The 18,913-nt window shown below is 28.8% G+C and overlaps 2 protein-coding genes and 1 non-coding gene across 13 annotated transcripts in view; 1 reads left to right on the top strand and 2 right to left on the bottom strand.

Moving 5' to 3' along the window:
- Positions 1-18,913, bottom strand: part of LOC127072145 (general transcriptional corepressor trfA) — a 230,038-nt gene that overhangs the window by 184,429 nt on the left and 26,696 nt on the right. The window lies entirely within an intron of this gene.
- LOC127072148 (calcium uptake protein 3, mitochondrial) overlaps positions 18-18,913 on the top strand; it is a 38,018-nt gene continuing 19,122 nt past the window's right edge. For 2 of the 5 annotated variants that reach the window (XM_051012378.1, XM_051012375.1), the window contains exon 1: positions 27-288. In XM_051012378.1, the coding sequence (XP_050868335.1) occupies positions 70-288 (219 nt within the window). In that variant the 5' untranslated portion in view covers positions 27-69. Of the gene's footprint in view, positions 289-18,913 lie in introns of all 5 variants that reach the window. The other 3 variants (XM_051012374.1, XM_051012373.1, XM_051012376.1) reach the window with 3 other exon arrangements.
- On the bottom strand, positions 14,865-14,937 carry Trnar-ccu (transfer RNA arginine (anticodon CCU)). The gene has a single exon. It is a non-coding gene; the product is annotated as a tRNA-Arg (tRNA).

Raw genomic sequence — 18,913 nt, 5'->3', positions numbered from 1 at the left:
GAGCGAACGAAAAAGAGACAAAGAGAGAGAACGAGGGAATGAGAGAGATAGAGAATAGAGAATAGAAACATGGCGTTGGCGGTGAGTTGTCTCACAAGACGAGCTGTTCCGTTCTCGCGGAATTATCGGTATGTCGTGCGTGCGTACAACTCGTGGCGTGTTGGTGACGATAGCCTTAAGAAGAAGCTGAGAACCGGCATTGGGATACTCACGGCCGGTTCACTGATATTTATTCTGACGCAAAAGTACTCCAGAGTCAACGTGGTGCACGCCTTGAAATCACGTAAGGTGCGTGAGTACAGTCCAATCTGAAAGTCTCTACTACGTAGGTTATGTATGTAGGTATATATGTATATGCGTGTATGTCTATCTGTGGTATGTATGGTATGTATGATATGTACGTATTTATGTACATTTCTTTGAATTCTCCTATCGATATCTCGCGCTAATATATACGTCTGCGTCACTTATAATTTTTATTTAATTCGTATTAAACGTATTGATAATATTTTATGTATGTATATGTATATATATATATAAATAAGTATAATGATAACCTATCTGTGTGAAGAGATTTTATGAAACATCAAAGGTAATAACATATTTTATATTTGAGTGATTTCTTTGTCGATTTATTGAAATATTTCGATAATATGATTGATAAATGTGAAAAAGAAATGAGATTTTTGTAAGAGGATGTATTTTATATGAACCTGTATTTTTTTTCTTTTCTTTTTTTTTTTTTTTTGTTTGATTTTCTAACGGTGTTTAGTTTGAATATATAGAAATATTTTAAAGCTAACCATTTGTCGTATAAGTTACTGAGAGAAAGAGTGTGTGTGTGTTTGTACAACTTTGTTATTGGTGTCGCAATCGTCCGTTGAACTTTTATTTAGAAACTTTAATTTCGAATATCTTTCTATATATGTAAGAGAGAGATAAATAGATAGATCGATGAAAACAGATAGACAATGAGATCTTATAAAAGAATATATAGTACAATTATTTGTTTAAATTTTCTAACGCAATTTGGTTAAAGAGAAAAGAAATATTTTAGAGTTGTCGATTGATCGTATAAGTTGAAATAAAACTTTGTTATCAATATCACAATCGGTCTGTGAACTTTGATTTAGAAACTTTGATACTACATATTTTTGTATAAATGCATAAGAAAAAAAAGATAGAGATGCAAGCAATGAGAAATTATGCAAGAAGCAACTTTTGTTTCTTTCCATATTCTTTTTTCTTTTTGTTTTCTTTTCTTTTTTCTTTTCTTATTCTTTTCGTTTAAACGTTTTCTAACATGGTTCAATTCGAATAGAAATATCTAAGAGTTATCGATTAATGGTATAAATTAAAGTAAAACTGTAGTTACCGATATCAGAATCGACTGTTGAACTTTGATAAAGGATACTTTGATTTTGCATATCTTACTATATGTACATAAGAGAGAAAAAGAGAAAGATAGAGAAAACTTGACACATATGGTGTATGTATTTCCCTATAAATTCAACGATTATCATCCAGCTCGCATAACTTAGAAAGACGATAATGATAAGGAAACTACTCGACCTCGAAAACTTTTTTATAACCTCAAGCCATTTGTCATCGTAATCTGTTAAGAACGTGTCTCTCGAAATTGCCTATCTTCTTTCTCTCTCTCTCTCTCTCTCTCTCTCTCTCTCTCTCTCTCTCTCTCTCTCTCTCTCTCTCTCTCTCTCTCACTCTCTCTCACTCTCTTTCTCTCTCTTTCATTGCTTGGTAAATTGTACAGAGAAAAGAGGATGTACAAGTTTTAGTTATGTGACGTGTCTACTAATGTATGCACATACATACGTATTATCTCTATAAATACATATGCGTGTACAAATGTATTTTAACATATATACTATCTCTTTACGGACACACACACACACACATATATATTCGTATGTGTATAGAAATTTATTTAATATATATATATGTATGTATGTATACACACATATATTTAGGTAAATACGTAAGATATCTAAAAATCATTCTTATGTACTTGAAACGATGATCTTTGTCAATGTATATATTATACATAGTTCTTCCTTAGTCACTCGTTATCTCATTCGCGTGGGTGGCTGCAACGTGGTAAGGACGATCAGTATCAGAAAAAGAGAAAGAAAGAAAGAAATAGTAAGATAGAGAGAGAAAGAATGAGAGAAAGAAAGAGAGAGATGCATGACCATTTGAAAGTACTACGAGGATAGTAACATTGGTTCTGAATATAATACATACACTCGTATATACATACATTAGAATGATTAATAAACGTGAATGTACATTTAATCTATTCCAAACTCGTTCGACTAGTTCTGTCGAAAAACGTTGACGTTATTATATCTGCTTACGTATGTATATATACGTATGTATATATGTATGTATGTATATTCTGCGAACGTTAACGTATTACGTTTTATTTACATTGTAACAGACGTATTGACCTAGTGATAAGGATATGCGTAGATTGATGTTTTATATATATATATATATATATATATATATATGTACGTATTTATATATGTATGTATAATATGTATGGATGTATCTAGTGAAATTAATATGATAAATCGAATATATAAAAAATTTCGAAGAAAAAAAAATTAAAATTTCAGAAATTAATGATCTGTTATAATTTATTGTAAGTTTTTATTTAAAAATTTTTGTATGTGTATATATATATATATATATCGGTGTGTATGTATGTATTTATAAATCTGATTGTATTCTTATTACATTGTATAACAAATGTATTGATTTAATGATAAGAACGCGTAGAATTAATTAAATTGTAGAGTTATTCTATCTACCTAAAGAAGTAAAAGAAAAATAAAGAGAATAAAAAAAGAAAAAGGTTAATTAATATCAAGGATTGTTTGAAAAATGTCTGTGATCGATTATAGATATAGAAACCCATAAAAAAAAAGAAAGAAAAAAATCGATAAGTTTCATAACATACGTTATTAAAAATATCAATATCAAAGATAGTTTAATATTAGAAATTTCTTCTTACTTAGACAATTAATTTAATTAGACGATTAAGCAATTATTGATTATTTTTGTTATTAATTTAATTTTAATTTAATTAAAAATTATTTAATTTAATTAATATAATTAATATAATAAATTTTTTAATTTAATTAAAAATTATTCTGAATATTTCTATGATTATCTTATAGATATAGAAACATATAATTTCTATAACGTAAAATCGATAAATTTATATGATATACTTTAGAAAAAAAAAAAAAAAGAAAAGAAAAGATTAATTAATATGAAAAATTATACGAATGATATTTTGTATTCTTAATTATACATACATGTATCTAGAAAGATCAATAAATTTTTTTATAATATACATATACATATACATTAAAAAAAAAACAATGTATATATATATATAAATATATATACATATATATGCATACATAATTGTAATAAAAATCATAACACTTTTCATTCATTTTCATTCATAGAAATAATCTCGATAGAATCGATAGATTTTTAAATATTTTTCTAATTAATTATAGATATATAAATGGCCCACGAAGAAAGTAAAATTGAGGGGGAAAAAAAAAAGAAATTCTATAATACAAAATCGAATTAATTTTACACGTATTCGATTAGGTCTAAGAAATCTTTTTAACCTATTTATAAAGAATTAAAATAACATCGAAAAAAATCATGAGAATGTTTATTACGATTACTCAGGTCGAAATCCTCTCCATTCCATCATCTTAAAAAAAAAAAAAAAAAAAAAAAATTATAGAAAGGAAAACTCCATAAACCCAATCTCAATTATCACATCAATAAAATATCTCATGTATACATATACATATACATACATTCATACATACATATATATATATATATACACACGTAAATAATACATAAATAAATAGTGACAATTAATCTTGAGTTATATACTTCCTTATATTACCGATATTCACATAAATCATAACTCATAAATTTTCTCAATCCCACGTGTTCACATTTGTTCACGTACACACACACACACACATAACACATGAAGATATATGCGTTTATACGCACGTACATAAGCTCATACATAAATACACAAGTTGGCGAAAATTCATAGGATGGTAGAGACCGAGTTTAAAAAAAAAAAAAGAAAAAAAAAGAAGAAAAAGAACAGGAAGAAAAAAGAAAAATAAATAAATAAAATAAAACGAAAAAAGAAAAAAGTCGATAGGCAACGCTGAAAGAATTATCATCGTACGGACGATTTAACGTTGGCGTTTTACAACTTCATCTTAAGATAACAGCATACGTTACTATCCTATGGTTATATCTATACATATATATATATATGTATATATTTATCAGGTAGCTTATTTGAATTATTATTATGTAATATTTCCAATAGCTTGAAGGATCTCCGATCGAATTGAAATATCTATATCAACGAATAAGGATAAAAAGAAAGAGAACCAAAAAATATATATATATATAAAATCGAAAAAAATTAATTAATAAATAAATCAATAAAAAAAATATATATATAAAATCGGAAAAAATTAATTAATAAATGAATCAATAGAAAGAAGAATATATAACAAAAATATAGACGTCATTAGAACGATGCTTGCAATCTTTAATTTATATATTATAATCTTTATAAATATATCGAGAAAATTTTGAACGAGATAGAAATAGAAATACAGATAAACAGATAAATAGTTTAGATAGATAGATAGATAGATAGATAGATAGATAGATAGATAGATAGATAGATAGAGATAAATAGAAACGGAAACCTTTAAGCAAGAGCGAGAAAAAGATTTAAACATTGCCTTGGTGAGATTAACCGGACGTACACATACATACATAACATACATACATACATACATACATACATACATACATAGATAAATATATAAATACATATATACATAAATACGTAGATACTCGTAGTTATCTTATATAATGTACGCAATCTATAAGAATCGAGTAGTCGATCATGATCGAGCGATCTAGAAAGATTTCATGTATCGATAGGAAAAAGGGTTGATATTACAGGAACCGACAAAGACTATACCTCTCTCTTTCTGACTAAGAAGAAACAAAAAAAAGAAAAAGAAGATCTAAATCAAGAGATCGACACGGGATAGTAATAAATCATGAAAAGTAACGTCGAATTATATCATCCTGAGGCAGGTTTAAAATCGTAGCAATCGTGCAATCCGATATAATTTGTGTCTTCGATGTCGCGTAGGGAAAAATATTTCTGAAGGATTTTTTTTTTTTTTCTTCTTGAGTGATCTACCAAGTATTCTGGATCGGTCGATCGCTCGATCGCTCGATCGATCGTTAGAAGTCCCATAATAATCCTATGGTAATCGATTGGATTCGACGTATTGGATGAATGAAAATATAGTAGTGATAGTAAAGAGAGAGAGAGAGAGAGAGATATCTTTAAAACAAATCGCAAATCTCAAACGTCCTTAGGATAAACGTCTACAATTATCTTTAATGAACGTCTTCCGTCGTTGGTTAACATGAAAAGGGAAAAAATAAAAAAAAAAAAAAGGAAAGGGAAAGAAAAGGATTGCCATCGTAAATACGTACATAACATAGATACATAAATACATGATATATATATATATATATATACATATTTTTATATGTACGTATTTATGTACAGTATTTACATAGCATACAAGGATACTGGGTATGTACGTTCATTTTTTTTCTTTTCTTTTTTTTTTTTTTTTAATCTAGATCTTTGTCTGTCAAATATTATTCGGGTAAACGTTAAGGACGAATTAAAAAAAAAATTATAATGCGTTCTATTTGAAAAATATGTAAGATTTTTTTTTTTTTTTTTTTTCTATGGATAATAGGTGTATCGTTTAATATCGATATTTTTCTTTTTCGTTCTCGTCTTTGATTTCGTTTTATTCTTCTTCGTTCTGTTCTTCGAATTTGAAGAAGTAAAATTAAAGGAAAAATTCAACAAAATATCGTCGAACAAATATGTTTTCTTTCTTTTTTTTTTTTTTTTTTTTTTTTTTGAAAAATTTTCAACAACATTCATTCAAACTCATAAGCAAATATTTGCTTGTAAAAAAGCAGTAGTAACAGTATACGATAATTTTAATAAGACGTCGTATTAAATGAGACACCCTGTATATGTACTACGCGTGTAAGCTTTTTAACGATGAAAAATAAAGAAACGTAGAGAGATAATGAGGTTAGATCGTCTATAGATAATATATGTGTACGTGTTCTATATATGTGTATGTATCAGTGAATATGTACATGCTTGTGTATATATATGTATGTGTGTGTGTGTGTGTATCATAATATAGCATAGTTAAATACGTAACATATGTAGATAAAAAAGAATATGAAAAACAAGAAAGAAAGAAAAAAATATTATGTATATTCCTTTATCGTACTAAATCTCTGATTAAATCCGAAGACTTGGTGTTTTGCGTTTGGAAAAAAAAAAAAATAAAAGAAAAAAAAAATTGGAGATTCGTGTTTAAAAAGGTTTGTTAAAATTCCTTTTTACTTATCTTATATAATTTTTTTTTCTTCAAAAAAAAAATAAAAAAAAATAAAATAAAGGTAAATAAAAATATAAAAAGATCCGTATTCATATAAATGAACTTTCTCTTTTGGAGTAAGAGAAAAAGTATGAGACGTTTCGAATGAATTATGTTTCATATAATTTATACGATAATTTATATGAAAACTATATATAACTCTTTTTTCGTAAAATAATAATTTATCTAGTAAAATTAAAGTAAGTAAAAAATTTATAATGAAAATTCTTACAATATAAAACAATATATATATATATATAAAATATATATACACATGCATATATTTATTACTATATATTATTTATTATACATACTATTACTTATATTACATATATGATAATATAAAATTTCTCTTAAAAAAAATTAAAACTAAAAAAAAAAAAAGAATATCCAATAAAATATATCTTACTTCTAAATATCAAAACATATCTTAGAACACTTGAATATCTTACAAATGTTTAATAATAATTAATTAAAATGTTCGATGCAATTGTTCGATTCCTATACATACATACATACATACACACATACATACATACATACATATATGTAATATATATATATATATATACATATATACATATACGTATATTTTATATACATGTATGTACATGCAATACATTACGCGTTATTACCAGACGTGGTCCAGCATTATCAGCTCGCATTACGTATGCAGAGGCATGTTTGACGAGCGGCTAAGGTAACTAATGGGTTGGATCCTCCTACTAGCAACCCCTTTCCCCCTGTTCACCCCCTGTTCCTTCACCTGTCCCCTCCTCCCTTCCCCATTACGATGTAGCTCCCATCGACACTGCTGTCTACTACAACAACAAGCTTCTCTCTTTCCTTAGGGCATTTTTCGACTCTCATGGGGGCCCCTTACGGGACCCATTATGCTAACCACGAGAATACGAAGAAGTGAGCGAGCAAACGAGCGAACAAGTGAAAGAGAAAGAGAGAAAAAGAGTATATGTATGTGCATCCGTTTATATATATATATATATTTATATGTATGTATGTAAGAGAAAGAATATGTATGTTCGTGTTTGTAAGAGTAAGATAGCGATAAATATAGAGATGAAATGTGTAAGAGAGAGAGAGAGAGAGAGTATGTACGTGTGTGTAAGAGTGAGATAAAGATAGAAATGGAGATGAAGAGAGAGAGAGAGAGAGAGAGAGAGAGAGAGAGAGAGAGAGAGAGAGAGATGCTGGGCCACGCTTCGGCATCATCAGTTTCGTACCTTCGATAATTTCAAAGCGAGAGAGTGATCGATCGATCGATCGAGTACACCACCTTCGTAGCTATTATCGAGGATAAACGATAAATCAGATTTAACATTTCGTTTCACCGAAACGTTCAATGATGATTAGGGATTCTAAAATATTGTCTTACATTATTCTCTCTTTCTCTTTCTTTTTTTCTCTTTTTTTTCTTTCTTTCTTTCTTTCTTTCTTTCTTTCTCTCTCTTCTGTCTATTTATTTATCTTTATCACACTATTTGAAGATATATGCGTACGTATGTAATGTTTATATAGAAATATTCATATATATACATATATATATATATATACATATGTGTGATATAGAAAAAAATGTAATAAAAGAAAATATTGTTATGTATGAATATACATACGTATATAAAAGAAAGAAGATATATAAAAGTAAATATATACATATATGATAATTTTCATTCTTTCAAAGTTTCATTCTATATAATATATATATATATATATATATATATATATATATATATATATATATATATATATATTTGTGTATACATAAAATTATTTAGTAAAAATATTTTTAATACTTTTAAATTATATATAAACATACATACATACATACGTACGTACGTACGTACATACATATATACATAAAATATAAAAAACATATACAATGCATTTTCATTTTACTTTCATTCTTTTTCTCTCTCTCTCTACAAACTCTCATACATCTACTTGTTATTTCAAAATCAACGTATCCAAATCTTTCATCATCCTTCTCTCTCCCATCTAAAAAATTATTCGAAAAAGAAGAAAGAGGTATCACGCTCTTCTTCCTTCTTTGTATCTTTCTTTCTTTTTCTTTTTTTTTTTTTTTTAAATCATCTCTGACAGCTCTAACACGCGTAGGGCGTCTTTCCTCATATAATACTAATAACACGTTCGAAAAGAAGCGTCCTTCGACCTCCCGCAAGACCCCGTTTGCGTGTGCAATCCCAAGAAAATAACAAATTCGGCTTTCTCTTCGTGAAATTATCGCTTCTCAGGGAACTCTCTTTCTCTCTCATACTCTCTCATACTCTTTCTTTTTCTCTCTCTCTCTCTTTCTCTGTGATTAGTCGATTTCGAATGTTTCCGCGTGTTTCGTTCCGAAAATTTTTCTTTTCGGATCCTTTCTCCCTCTTTCCCCCTCCCCCTTCCCCTACTTCTTAATCCCACCCATTGACCTCTTCACCCCACCCTTTCATAATTCTCTCGAATCCCAAACTCAACGTTTTCCTCGTTTGTGTTCTTTTTTTTTTTCTTTTTTCTTTTTTTTTCGAATGACCTCGTGAACTCTCTCTCTCTCTCTCTCTCTCTCTCTCTCTCTTTTTCTTTCTGTCTGTCTGTCTGTCTGTCTATCTGTTTTGAAAAGTCAAAGCAGTGCCGCAAGAACGAGTGCCCACTTAAGTCAAAAATATTCAGAGTTACCGAAAGATGGTAGAGAGAGAGAGAGAGAGAGAAAGAGAGAGACCGGCCGCGGTTCGACTCATAAGAATATAAGTGGAATGAGAATATGCAAAATGATGAGACGCGTAAACGAAATGAAACGAAATGAAACGGAACGAGTTTATTTTTTTATTTTCTGTTTTTTTTTCTTTTTTTTTTCGATCCTTCCTTTCTGTATTTTTCTTTTCCCTCTTTTCTCTTCTTTTCTTTTTCTTTTTCTTTTTCTTTTTGGAAAATGCGAAGATAATTTCAAGTCAACCTTCCTGAAACTCGTAATTTTCTTATATGCAAGAAACAAAAATAATAAATAGAAAAAATTTCATATAAATAAATAAACGAAAAGAATGAAACCGGGAAGATAACTCGCAGATAATTAATAACCAATTATTAAAATTCACGTTATAAGTTTCTGGGATCCTGTATAAAAAAAAAAAGATAAAAGAAAGAGAAAGAAAAAAGAAAGAAAAGAAAGGAGAGGAAAGAAAAAAGAAAAGAAAAAGGGTCACGGGAAAAATGGTAATCGATTTTTAAGATCACCTTGGAACTTTCGGCCCGTCCTATAGAAGCGAGAAGAAAGCGAACGAGAAAGAAAAAAAACAAAGAAAAAGAAGAAAAAGAAAGAGAGAAAAAAAGAAAGACAGAGAGAGAGAGAGAGAAAGAAGCAACACACACCAGAAATGATTATTTATCGCACGTATGTAAGTTGTACTCAAGGCAAATCACGAAGGCAAATACAAAGAAGTGAATGGCCCTAAGGGGCTATTCTTAAATCATAGTCCCTGGAAATATTCAATTATAGCCCGTGCATTGTTTCGTACCTGATGCATAGCCCGGTAACACGTGATCAAGAACATTACTAAACAGTCCGCTTCACCACCATTATAGAAGAGTTACCATTCAACATGTAAATGTGAACGTTATACATAAACGTCTATGTATGCATATATACATATATATGTATGTATACGTCTCTTCACATCTATATATATATATATATATATATACATGTGTGTAAAGAGAGGACGTATAAGTTGTGTAGTGTTATAGTGGTATTGGGCCATTAGCAGACTAATAGCTAACCGTTCGAAGGCATCCCACGCAGTTAGCGCTAATTTCACGGTGCTACGGACCACAGCGTTAATTAATTTAGACGAATCGCCGGAGTTACGCTCACCGTCTTCTCATTTGCATTAACTCATCGAGAGACAAACCGCAGAGAAACTACTACTACCACCATCGCCATCGCCATCGCCATTGCCATCGCCATTGCCATCGCCATTGCTCGAGTTAACTTATTCTATGTATAATATATATATATATGTATATCTGTATAAATAGGTTAGGTATATATACGTATATATCGAAGGAAGCTTCAACTGGTCGTAAGTGATTTTGAAATTTCCCGCGCATTTTTCTTCTCTTTTTCTTTTGTTTCTTTTTTTTTCTCTTGGTCACTTATAATTATAATTTTTTTTTTTTTTTTTTTTTTTTTTTAAGCGAGTAGATCCATTTAAATCTTTAGATATCGTTAAAGAGTTACTTTCGATGCCAGTTATATCCTTCCTGTAAATGTTTTTTTAAACTCGTCGGTGATTAATTTTAAATTTTCCCGCGCGTTTCTCTTCTTCTTCTTTTTTTTTTCTTCTTCTTCTTTTTCGTCGCTTATAATCATTATCTTTATCTTTAATACGCGCGAGTAAAACTATTTTAATCTTTAGATATCGTTGAGGAGTTACCGGTTACTTTCGTCCTATTTATATCACGAAAGTGTTTTTAACTCTTTCGTAATTGATTTATAATTTTCTCGCGTTTATTTCATTTTCTTTCTTTCTCTCTCTCTCTCTTTTTTTTGTTCTTTTCTCGTCATTTATAATTACTATTTTTTTTTTCTTTTTAATAACGCAAATAAACGTATCTTAACTATTAAATATTATTGGAGTTTATCGTTGAATTTATATTTTGTAAGTTTCAAGTTCGTCCCGAGTGATTTCAAATTTGCCGCGTTTTTTGTTCTACTTGTTACCTCCATTTAATACGTAAATTATATATATGTGTGTGTATATATATATATATATATATATATATATATATATATTCTCAATCAGATATTATTAGAGTTACTATACGATCAGCTTATATCTTTTATGAGTTTTAACTCGGTCGAGAATTAATTGTGAATTCTCTTAAAAACTTTTTCTTTTCTTTTTTTTTTTTTTTTCTTTCTTTTTTCACCTTTAACAATTATTCCCATTCAATAAAATAATATAAACGTATCTTAATTATGACTATCATCGAGTAATTTATTTATATAGTTCATTTATATCCCGTGAAAATTATCGTACGCGCTGATACTTGAATAATCTCACACTTCATTTTATCATTAATAATTATTTTCATTTGATACGTACGTAAATAAATGTATATTTAATTATACGTCCATTAAAATTCTCAGCTCCGTTCCGTAGTGGTAATATCCTTCGACCGAGTTTCGACTCGTTGAAAACAATTTTGAAATTTTCTCGGTCGTTTTCGTTCTTCGATGATCATTTAAATTTTTAATACGCGTGTAAATTTATCTTAATTTTGATTTTTCTCATGGTCTTCGATAAGATTACCGCCATTTTTCTGTCGACGACGATTTTAATATACTACGAAATTTATTTCTATTTAAATAATCGAAAACAAAAAAAAAAAGACAAAAAAAAGACAAAGAGAAGAAAAAAGAAAAAAAGCAAAACCCGCGTAATTAAATTAAACGTAAGTAGATAAAGTCGACGGTATGTATCAGAGACGACTACCTGTCGTGTTTTTAACCATTGAAGGTGGACACCATAAATTTTATCGTACGTCCCATTTAAAATGTTCTGAATGGGACTTGAGGACAGTAGTGAGGGGGAGGGGAGAGGGAGGAGGGGGAAGTATACATGGAGAACGTATTACACCTACAATTCTCGAACTTGGTTGTAATAGTGACGATGGTGATGATGATGATTGTAATGGTGTTGACGGTGAACAACAAGTTTATAAAATCGAATTGATTCTTGATTTTCTAAATCGACATTAACATTACCTTTGTATCTTAAAATGAAACGTCTTATTTGTAATACCAATTATTTGTAATATATATATATATATATATATATATATATATATATATATACCACTATAACAATATATATATAATATAATAGTAATATAGTATATAGTAATATATATATAGTATAACAATATATATATATATATATCATGCTAAAAAAGTGTTTGTATATGTTGTACGTATACATGTGTATAAATTATATTCATACTAAAAGTATATATACATACATATATATACATACACACATATATATATATACGTACCATGTTAAAACTGTCTGTATATATATATAAATATATATGTATGTATGTATGTGTGTATTGAGATAAAAATTGAAACTCTCAATAATGTGTCTCTCACATATATACTTATATATACATACATATATACGTATACATGATGCATATATATATATATACACGTATGTATATATGTATGTATATATATATGTATTGCAAGATAGAAATCGACTCTTTCGCGTGCTCACAAATCACACGAGGATGAGATGAAGATAGAGAGTGGAGGAGAGGGGATAGGGGTAGGGGTAGGGGTAGGGGTAGGGGTAAGAGGAGAGGTAAAAGAGGGAGGGTGGTTAGAGGGGGAAGACCCACCTTACTGTGCGTGTCTCTCTATCTCTTTTCTACCAACTAAACGTTAACCAGTAATCGTTATCGCTTTTGAGAAGGATAGATAAAGAAAGGGAGATATAGAGAGAAAGAGAAAGAGAGAGTAGAGAGATAGAAAGATGCGATCATTTATTTTCGATCTTCCACGATCGAACGATCTGATAGCAAAAGTCGTTACAAGATTCCGTCAAGCTAAGAATACCTACGTCTCTCTTTCTCTCTCTCTCTCTCTCTCTCTCTCTCTCTCTCTCTCTCTCTCTCTCTCTCTCTTTCTTTCTTTCTTTCTCTTTTTCTTTCTGTTTCAATATATGTGTGTGTGTATGGTATGTGTGTTCATGTAATTGAAAAACTGTCTCCAAAGAAAAGGAACCGAACAACATCACTAATACAAATACATCGTACTGTTCACCTGTTTCATCATTACATATATATACATACATATATTGTGTGTGTATGGATGTGTATGTGTTTGTGGCAGACATAAAAAAAAAAAATAAAGGGACGTCTTGGAATTTGCCCTAAAAATGTTGGAAAGATCTTTTGTAAGTGTCCTTCGTGCTAAGGGAAGATCCCATAACTTTAACCTACTACTACTACTACTACTACTAATACTAGTATTACTAGTATTATTATTAGAATCTACTGTAAGGTTTCGAGAAGAATCTGATGCGAGATATATCGGATTTTATCGTTTAACAACAAGAACAAGAACAAGAACAACGTCGTTGTTCTTGAAGAGAATAACGTTGAGAACACGTTTGGTTTCTCGTCGTTTGCGTCTCGATCAAAAAAAAAAGATAAAGGATAAAGAAAAAGAAAAAAAAATGGAAGAGGGGTAGGGAGGAAGGAAGGGACGAATAATATAAGAGATTGGTTAGATCATGCGAGTTCGTCAGTGGACAACTACCCTTAAATTATTATGGCCCTTAGGACCACCCAACTCTTGCTATAGCTATCAATTGAAATTCTTTAGATTTGGGTTTGGGTTTGGGTTCGTTTGATTTGATTTGATTTGATTTCATTTCATTTGATTTGATTTAATTTGATTTGATTTGATTTGAGTTAATTTCATTTGGTTTGATTTTGTTTATCAAGCAATAAGTAATAAAGTAAGGTTATTTTATTCGTCCCTTTAGGGCTTATATTTGTCTGTCTATCTTTTTCTTTTTCTTTCTCTTTCTCTTTCTCTTTCTTTCTCTCTCTCTCGTGTCTCTGTTGCGTATTACAAATACGAACGATGTCGAGAATGATAACTTTACGACGTTATACTATCTCTCTTTTATCTTGGTTTATTATCGTACAAGGGTTTATAATATATTGAAAATCAGGAGTATATTGAATTAAAAAAAAAAAAAAAGAAAAGAAAAAAGGAGAATAGCAATTGTTCAGATTTTGTTTCGAGCGAGTTGTTACGTTATCTTTTTATTTTCTTTTTCCTTTATTTATTCTTTCCTTTCTTTTTTAATTTTTTAATTTCTTTTTTTTTTTTTTTTTTTTCGTAGGAGTGTAAACTTTGCACGAATGACGAATGTATATTTATTCGTATTAAAGTATAAAAGTATAGATCATTGAATCGTGCGTTCGCAGTGATCTATATTTTATAAAAAAAAAGATAAATAAATGAATAAATAAATAAATAAATCAATCAAAAACTCCAAAGTTATGTATGTATGTATGTATGTATGTATATAAGCTCAGAGAAACAATCATTGGATCGAACGTATGATTCGCGTTGCTTGGTAGGAGTAATCTGTATTTAAATAAAAAAAAAGAAGAAAAAAAAATGAAATTGAATAATAAAAAAAAAGTAGAAAAAAAATTATTAATTACCCCTGGTGGGACTCGAACCCACAATCCCCGGTTTAGGAGACCGATGCCTTATCCATTAGGCCACAGGGGCTCTTGCGATAACCCTTTATCTATTATTCTTCTAATACAACCCTTAATTCTTCTTTTTTCTTTTTTATTATATTATAACAACAAAGTACATATAAATCCATCATATATATATATATATTAGTATAATATGATATAATAGTATTGTATAATTGCTATGATATATATAGTATTAAATATCAATTGTTTTATAATAATATAATATAATTATACCATTAATATATATATATATGTAATATAATATAATATGATTAATACTAATATATTACAATTCTAATATAACTCAATATAAATTCACTATAATATAACATAATATTATATTATACAATTACGTAATAATTAATTTATTCAATAATATTATTATCCAATATTATACTAATACATATACAAAAATATATATATATAAATTAGTATACAATATTATATATATAAATATAACCAATTATGTGTTTAAAATACACAAACGAAAATACACATACACGTATACAAACACATACCAACAACCTGTAAAACGTCACATGTCTTTCAGCTTATCTCTCGAAAATAAGAAAATCACAAATCAGTATGTAAGTACAAGAATTCTTCTCCTACCCTTTCTTATCCCCATAACTACACCTCCTATCTACTCCCCCTCAACGATTTATACTCTCAGACAGAGCATTATATCGAGTTAAACTCTCATTTAACGTTACAACTCGATCTTACGATTGCGACATGAAACGTGTCATTCAACGAATACGAAGATATTCTCATGAGTCCTCCGAGACTAAAATCGCATTTATATCCACGTCCTCGTTTATGTACTTGTTATCCGATTTCAATTATCTCAGAGTAATCTCGGCGCCAATATATACATATATACATAGTATATAGGTGTATATACATATATATATATATAATATATATACGTACGTTCATGTATGTGTATATATATATACACATATATATATAAAGCAGACATATATATGTACATATATAAAGATATATATATATATAAAGGCAGATATATAGAACATATATAAAGATATATATGTATGTGTGTTTGTATGTAGCCTTTCTACTTCAGTAGTTAAGTACAGTGATCTGTAATCATGGGATCATGCATACCAAGGATTATATACAGGTAGGATAAGGTATGTACCTTTAGGAATGTAAAGGAGCTTCAAAGATAGACAAGGAGAGATGTATAAAGATGGATAAAGACAGGTACAGAGATAGAGATAGAGAGTAAAAGAGAGAGAGAGAGAGAGAGAAAAGAATTTTCATGTATATAAGTCGTTCTCTGTCGTCATTTCTTGCAGGTGATCATGTTTACATATTATACATGATTTTGCTTTTTAGCAAGTCTACCAATTATTTATATTTGTATCGTTTTATCAAAGTATAATACAATAAGATATATGTGTATGTGTGTGTGTGTGTATGTGTGTAAATGCTTCATATGATCTTTTTATCTTATTATCTGTTATATTTAAATACTGAAATATATCAATGTATATATACTCGAACGAATGTATATATTTATATAATTACTAATATCAAAGTATAACTAATCGAATGCATGTAAGTATGTTTGTGTATATTCTTTATTAGGTATATGTATTATAAGTATCTACTAATATTAAAGTTATTGCTCGAATATATATATGTGTGTGTGTGTGTGTGTGTGTTTTAATATCGCACATTTACAAAATTTACACGAATGCGAATATACATGCTATAGAAGAATTATACTTTGTAATGTATTTTACATGTACTATTCATAAGATATATCAAATGATAAATAATCAGATATATATATATATATATATATATATATATATATATATATGCATACCACAAATACGATTTTCTTTCTTATTACATGTTTTCAAGTGTATTACTATTACTATTACTATTAATCAAAGTCAACTATTAAAATACACATATACATACGTACATATATATAACAGTGAGAAATTTAAGTATTTATACAATTTAAATATACTTTCATATTCTACTGTACGAATACTTTATTTCATTCCAACAGTATATATGTATATATGTATATACGTATGTATGTGTATATACAATGTTATTATAATTTTACTTTTTATTATATCTTTTATATATTACTATCAAAGTATAACCAATATATACATATATACATACTATACATATGATCAATAATATATATATATATATATATATATCAAAATTATATATACAAAAATTACATATACATACATACATACATATATATTCATCATCTATATATCAAATTTATATATATACCCCCATATGATTTTACCTCATTATTATATCCTCAAATGTATCACCTTATCAAACTATACCCAAAACGTGCAAGTATCTCCACTTATATATAAAAGCAAAAAAGAAAGAGTATTCCGAAAAAAAAAAATAAATAAAATAAAATAACAGAGGGACAAAGAGAGAAAGAGAGAGAGAGAGAGAGAGAGAGAGACAAAATAGCCCATACTTTTTGATTTCACTTCATTATTATTATATCCTTACACGTACCAATATCAACCAATGTATTACATCGAAAATGACCAAGTATTATATATATATATATATATATATATATATATATATATATATATATATATATCTACACGCGACTGCCAAAGAAAAAAAAAAAAATTATAAGAAAGAAAGAGAGAGACAGAGATCGTCTCTGGCGGCCGAATATTAACACTTCACGCATCTCGTTATTCAAATTGGATTTTATAAATCTGTTGCTTGCCTGGCGGGTGTCTGCGACGATCGTGCCGGTGCGAACAGCAATTGGACAGGTGCGAATGATATGATTCTCTCCGGCAAGATTTCTTCTCTCTCTCTTTCTCTTTCTCTTTTCCTCTTTATCTATCTATCTCTCTCTTTCTCTTAAAGCAGCATCCGGAAAATGAGGAACGTTAAATGATTATATGGTTCAAGATGAGATACCGATTCTCTCTCATCTCGTTCTCACATCTTCGATACGTGCTATAATAATCGTGAAATGACGTTTATGTGCCATCATAATTGCACTTATATACATACATATATACATATATGTATACATGCATGCTTATATACTTTCTTTACTCGTTGTTTCTTTTTCTTTTTCTTTATCCTTCTATTTTCTTATTCTTTATCTCTCTCTCTCTCTCTCTCTCTCTCTCTCTCTCTCTCTCTCTCTTTATCATCTCTTTTTATTCTATCTCTATCTCTATCTTCGTATATCTATTCGCTATATATCTGTCCTTCTCTTGCACAAGTTTCTTATCCTTTCTTGTTGATTTCTTCTCTTTTTTCTTTTTTATTTTTTTATTTTTTTTTTTGGGAGGGAGCACCTTATATATATATATATATATATATATATATATATACACACACACACATATATTTTTTTGTCTTTTTTTTTTTATTTTTTCTTGACAGCCTTTAGTGCGATACAACACCTCGGAGACACACGCGTGCTCCCGACGATATCGAGAGATCGAGATTTAATTAGTTATCACGTACTCTTCGAATCGTAACGAGTTCTTCAACTTGTAAGAATATAAATCATTTAGATACGATTAGAAATTGCTATCTACGAGAGTTATTGCATTCGATTTTCTCTATCGGTTTTCTTTTCGTAACGGATTTAATTTCGTTTAGTTTCTAGGAGATATTGAATCAGAGGTTCCGGCAGGTGGTGGGAGGGGGTGGTGAGAGGTGATAGTGAGAGGAGAGGAGAAGAAAAAACAAAAAACGAGAAAAAAGAAAGGAGTGATTTCTATTAAAAGGAAATGAGATTTTAATCTATCAGCGAAACGAAATTTGTTGTTTTTGTTTTTGTTTGTTTGTTTGTTTTTTTTTTTTTATTTCGATTACGCGACAGAAACGTTAACGTTCGACAAGAACTCCGATACGAATTAATCTTTCGTGGAATATTATTTGTTTTGTCAAATAAAATTAAGAAATAAAGAGAGTGTAATTTCCAATTGGAACGT

The sequence above is a fragment of the Vespula vulgaris genome, chromosome 24 (assembly GCF_905475345.1).
Source record: "Vespula vulgaris chromosome 24, iyVesVulg1.1, whole genome shotgun sequence".
Taxonomy (NCBI): Eukaryota; Metazoa; Arthropoda; class Insecta; order Hymenoptera; family Vespidae; genus Vespula; species Vespula vulgaris.
This window is presented reverse-complemented; position numbering and strand designations above follow the sequence as displayed.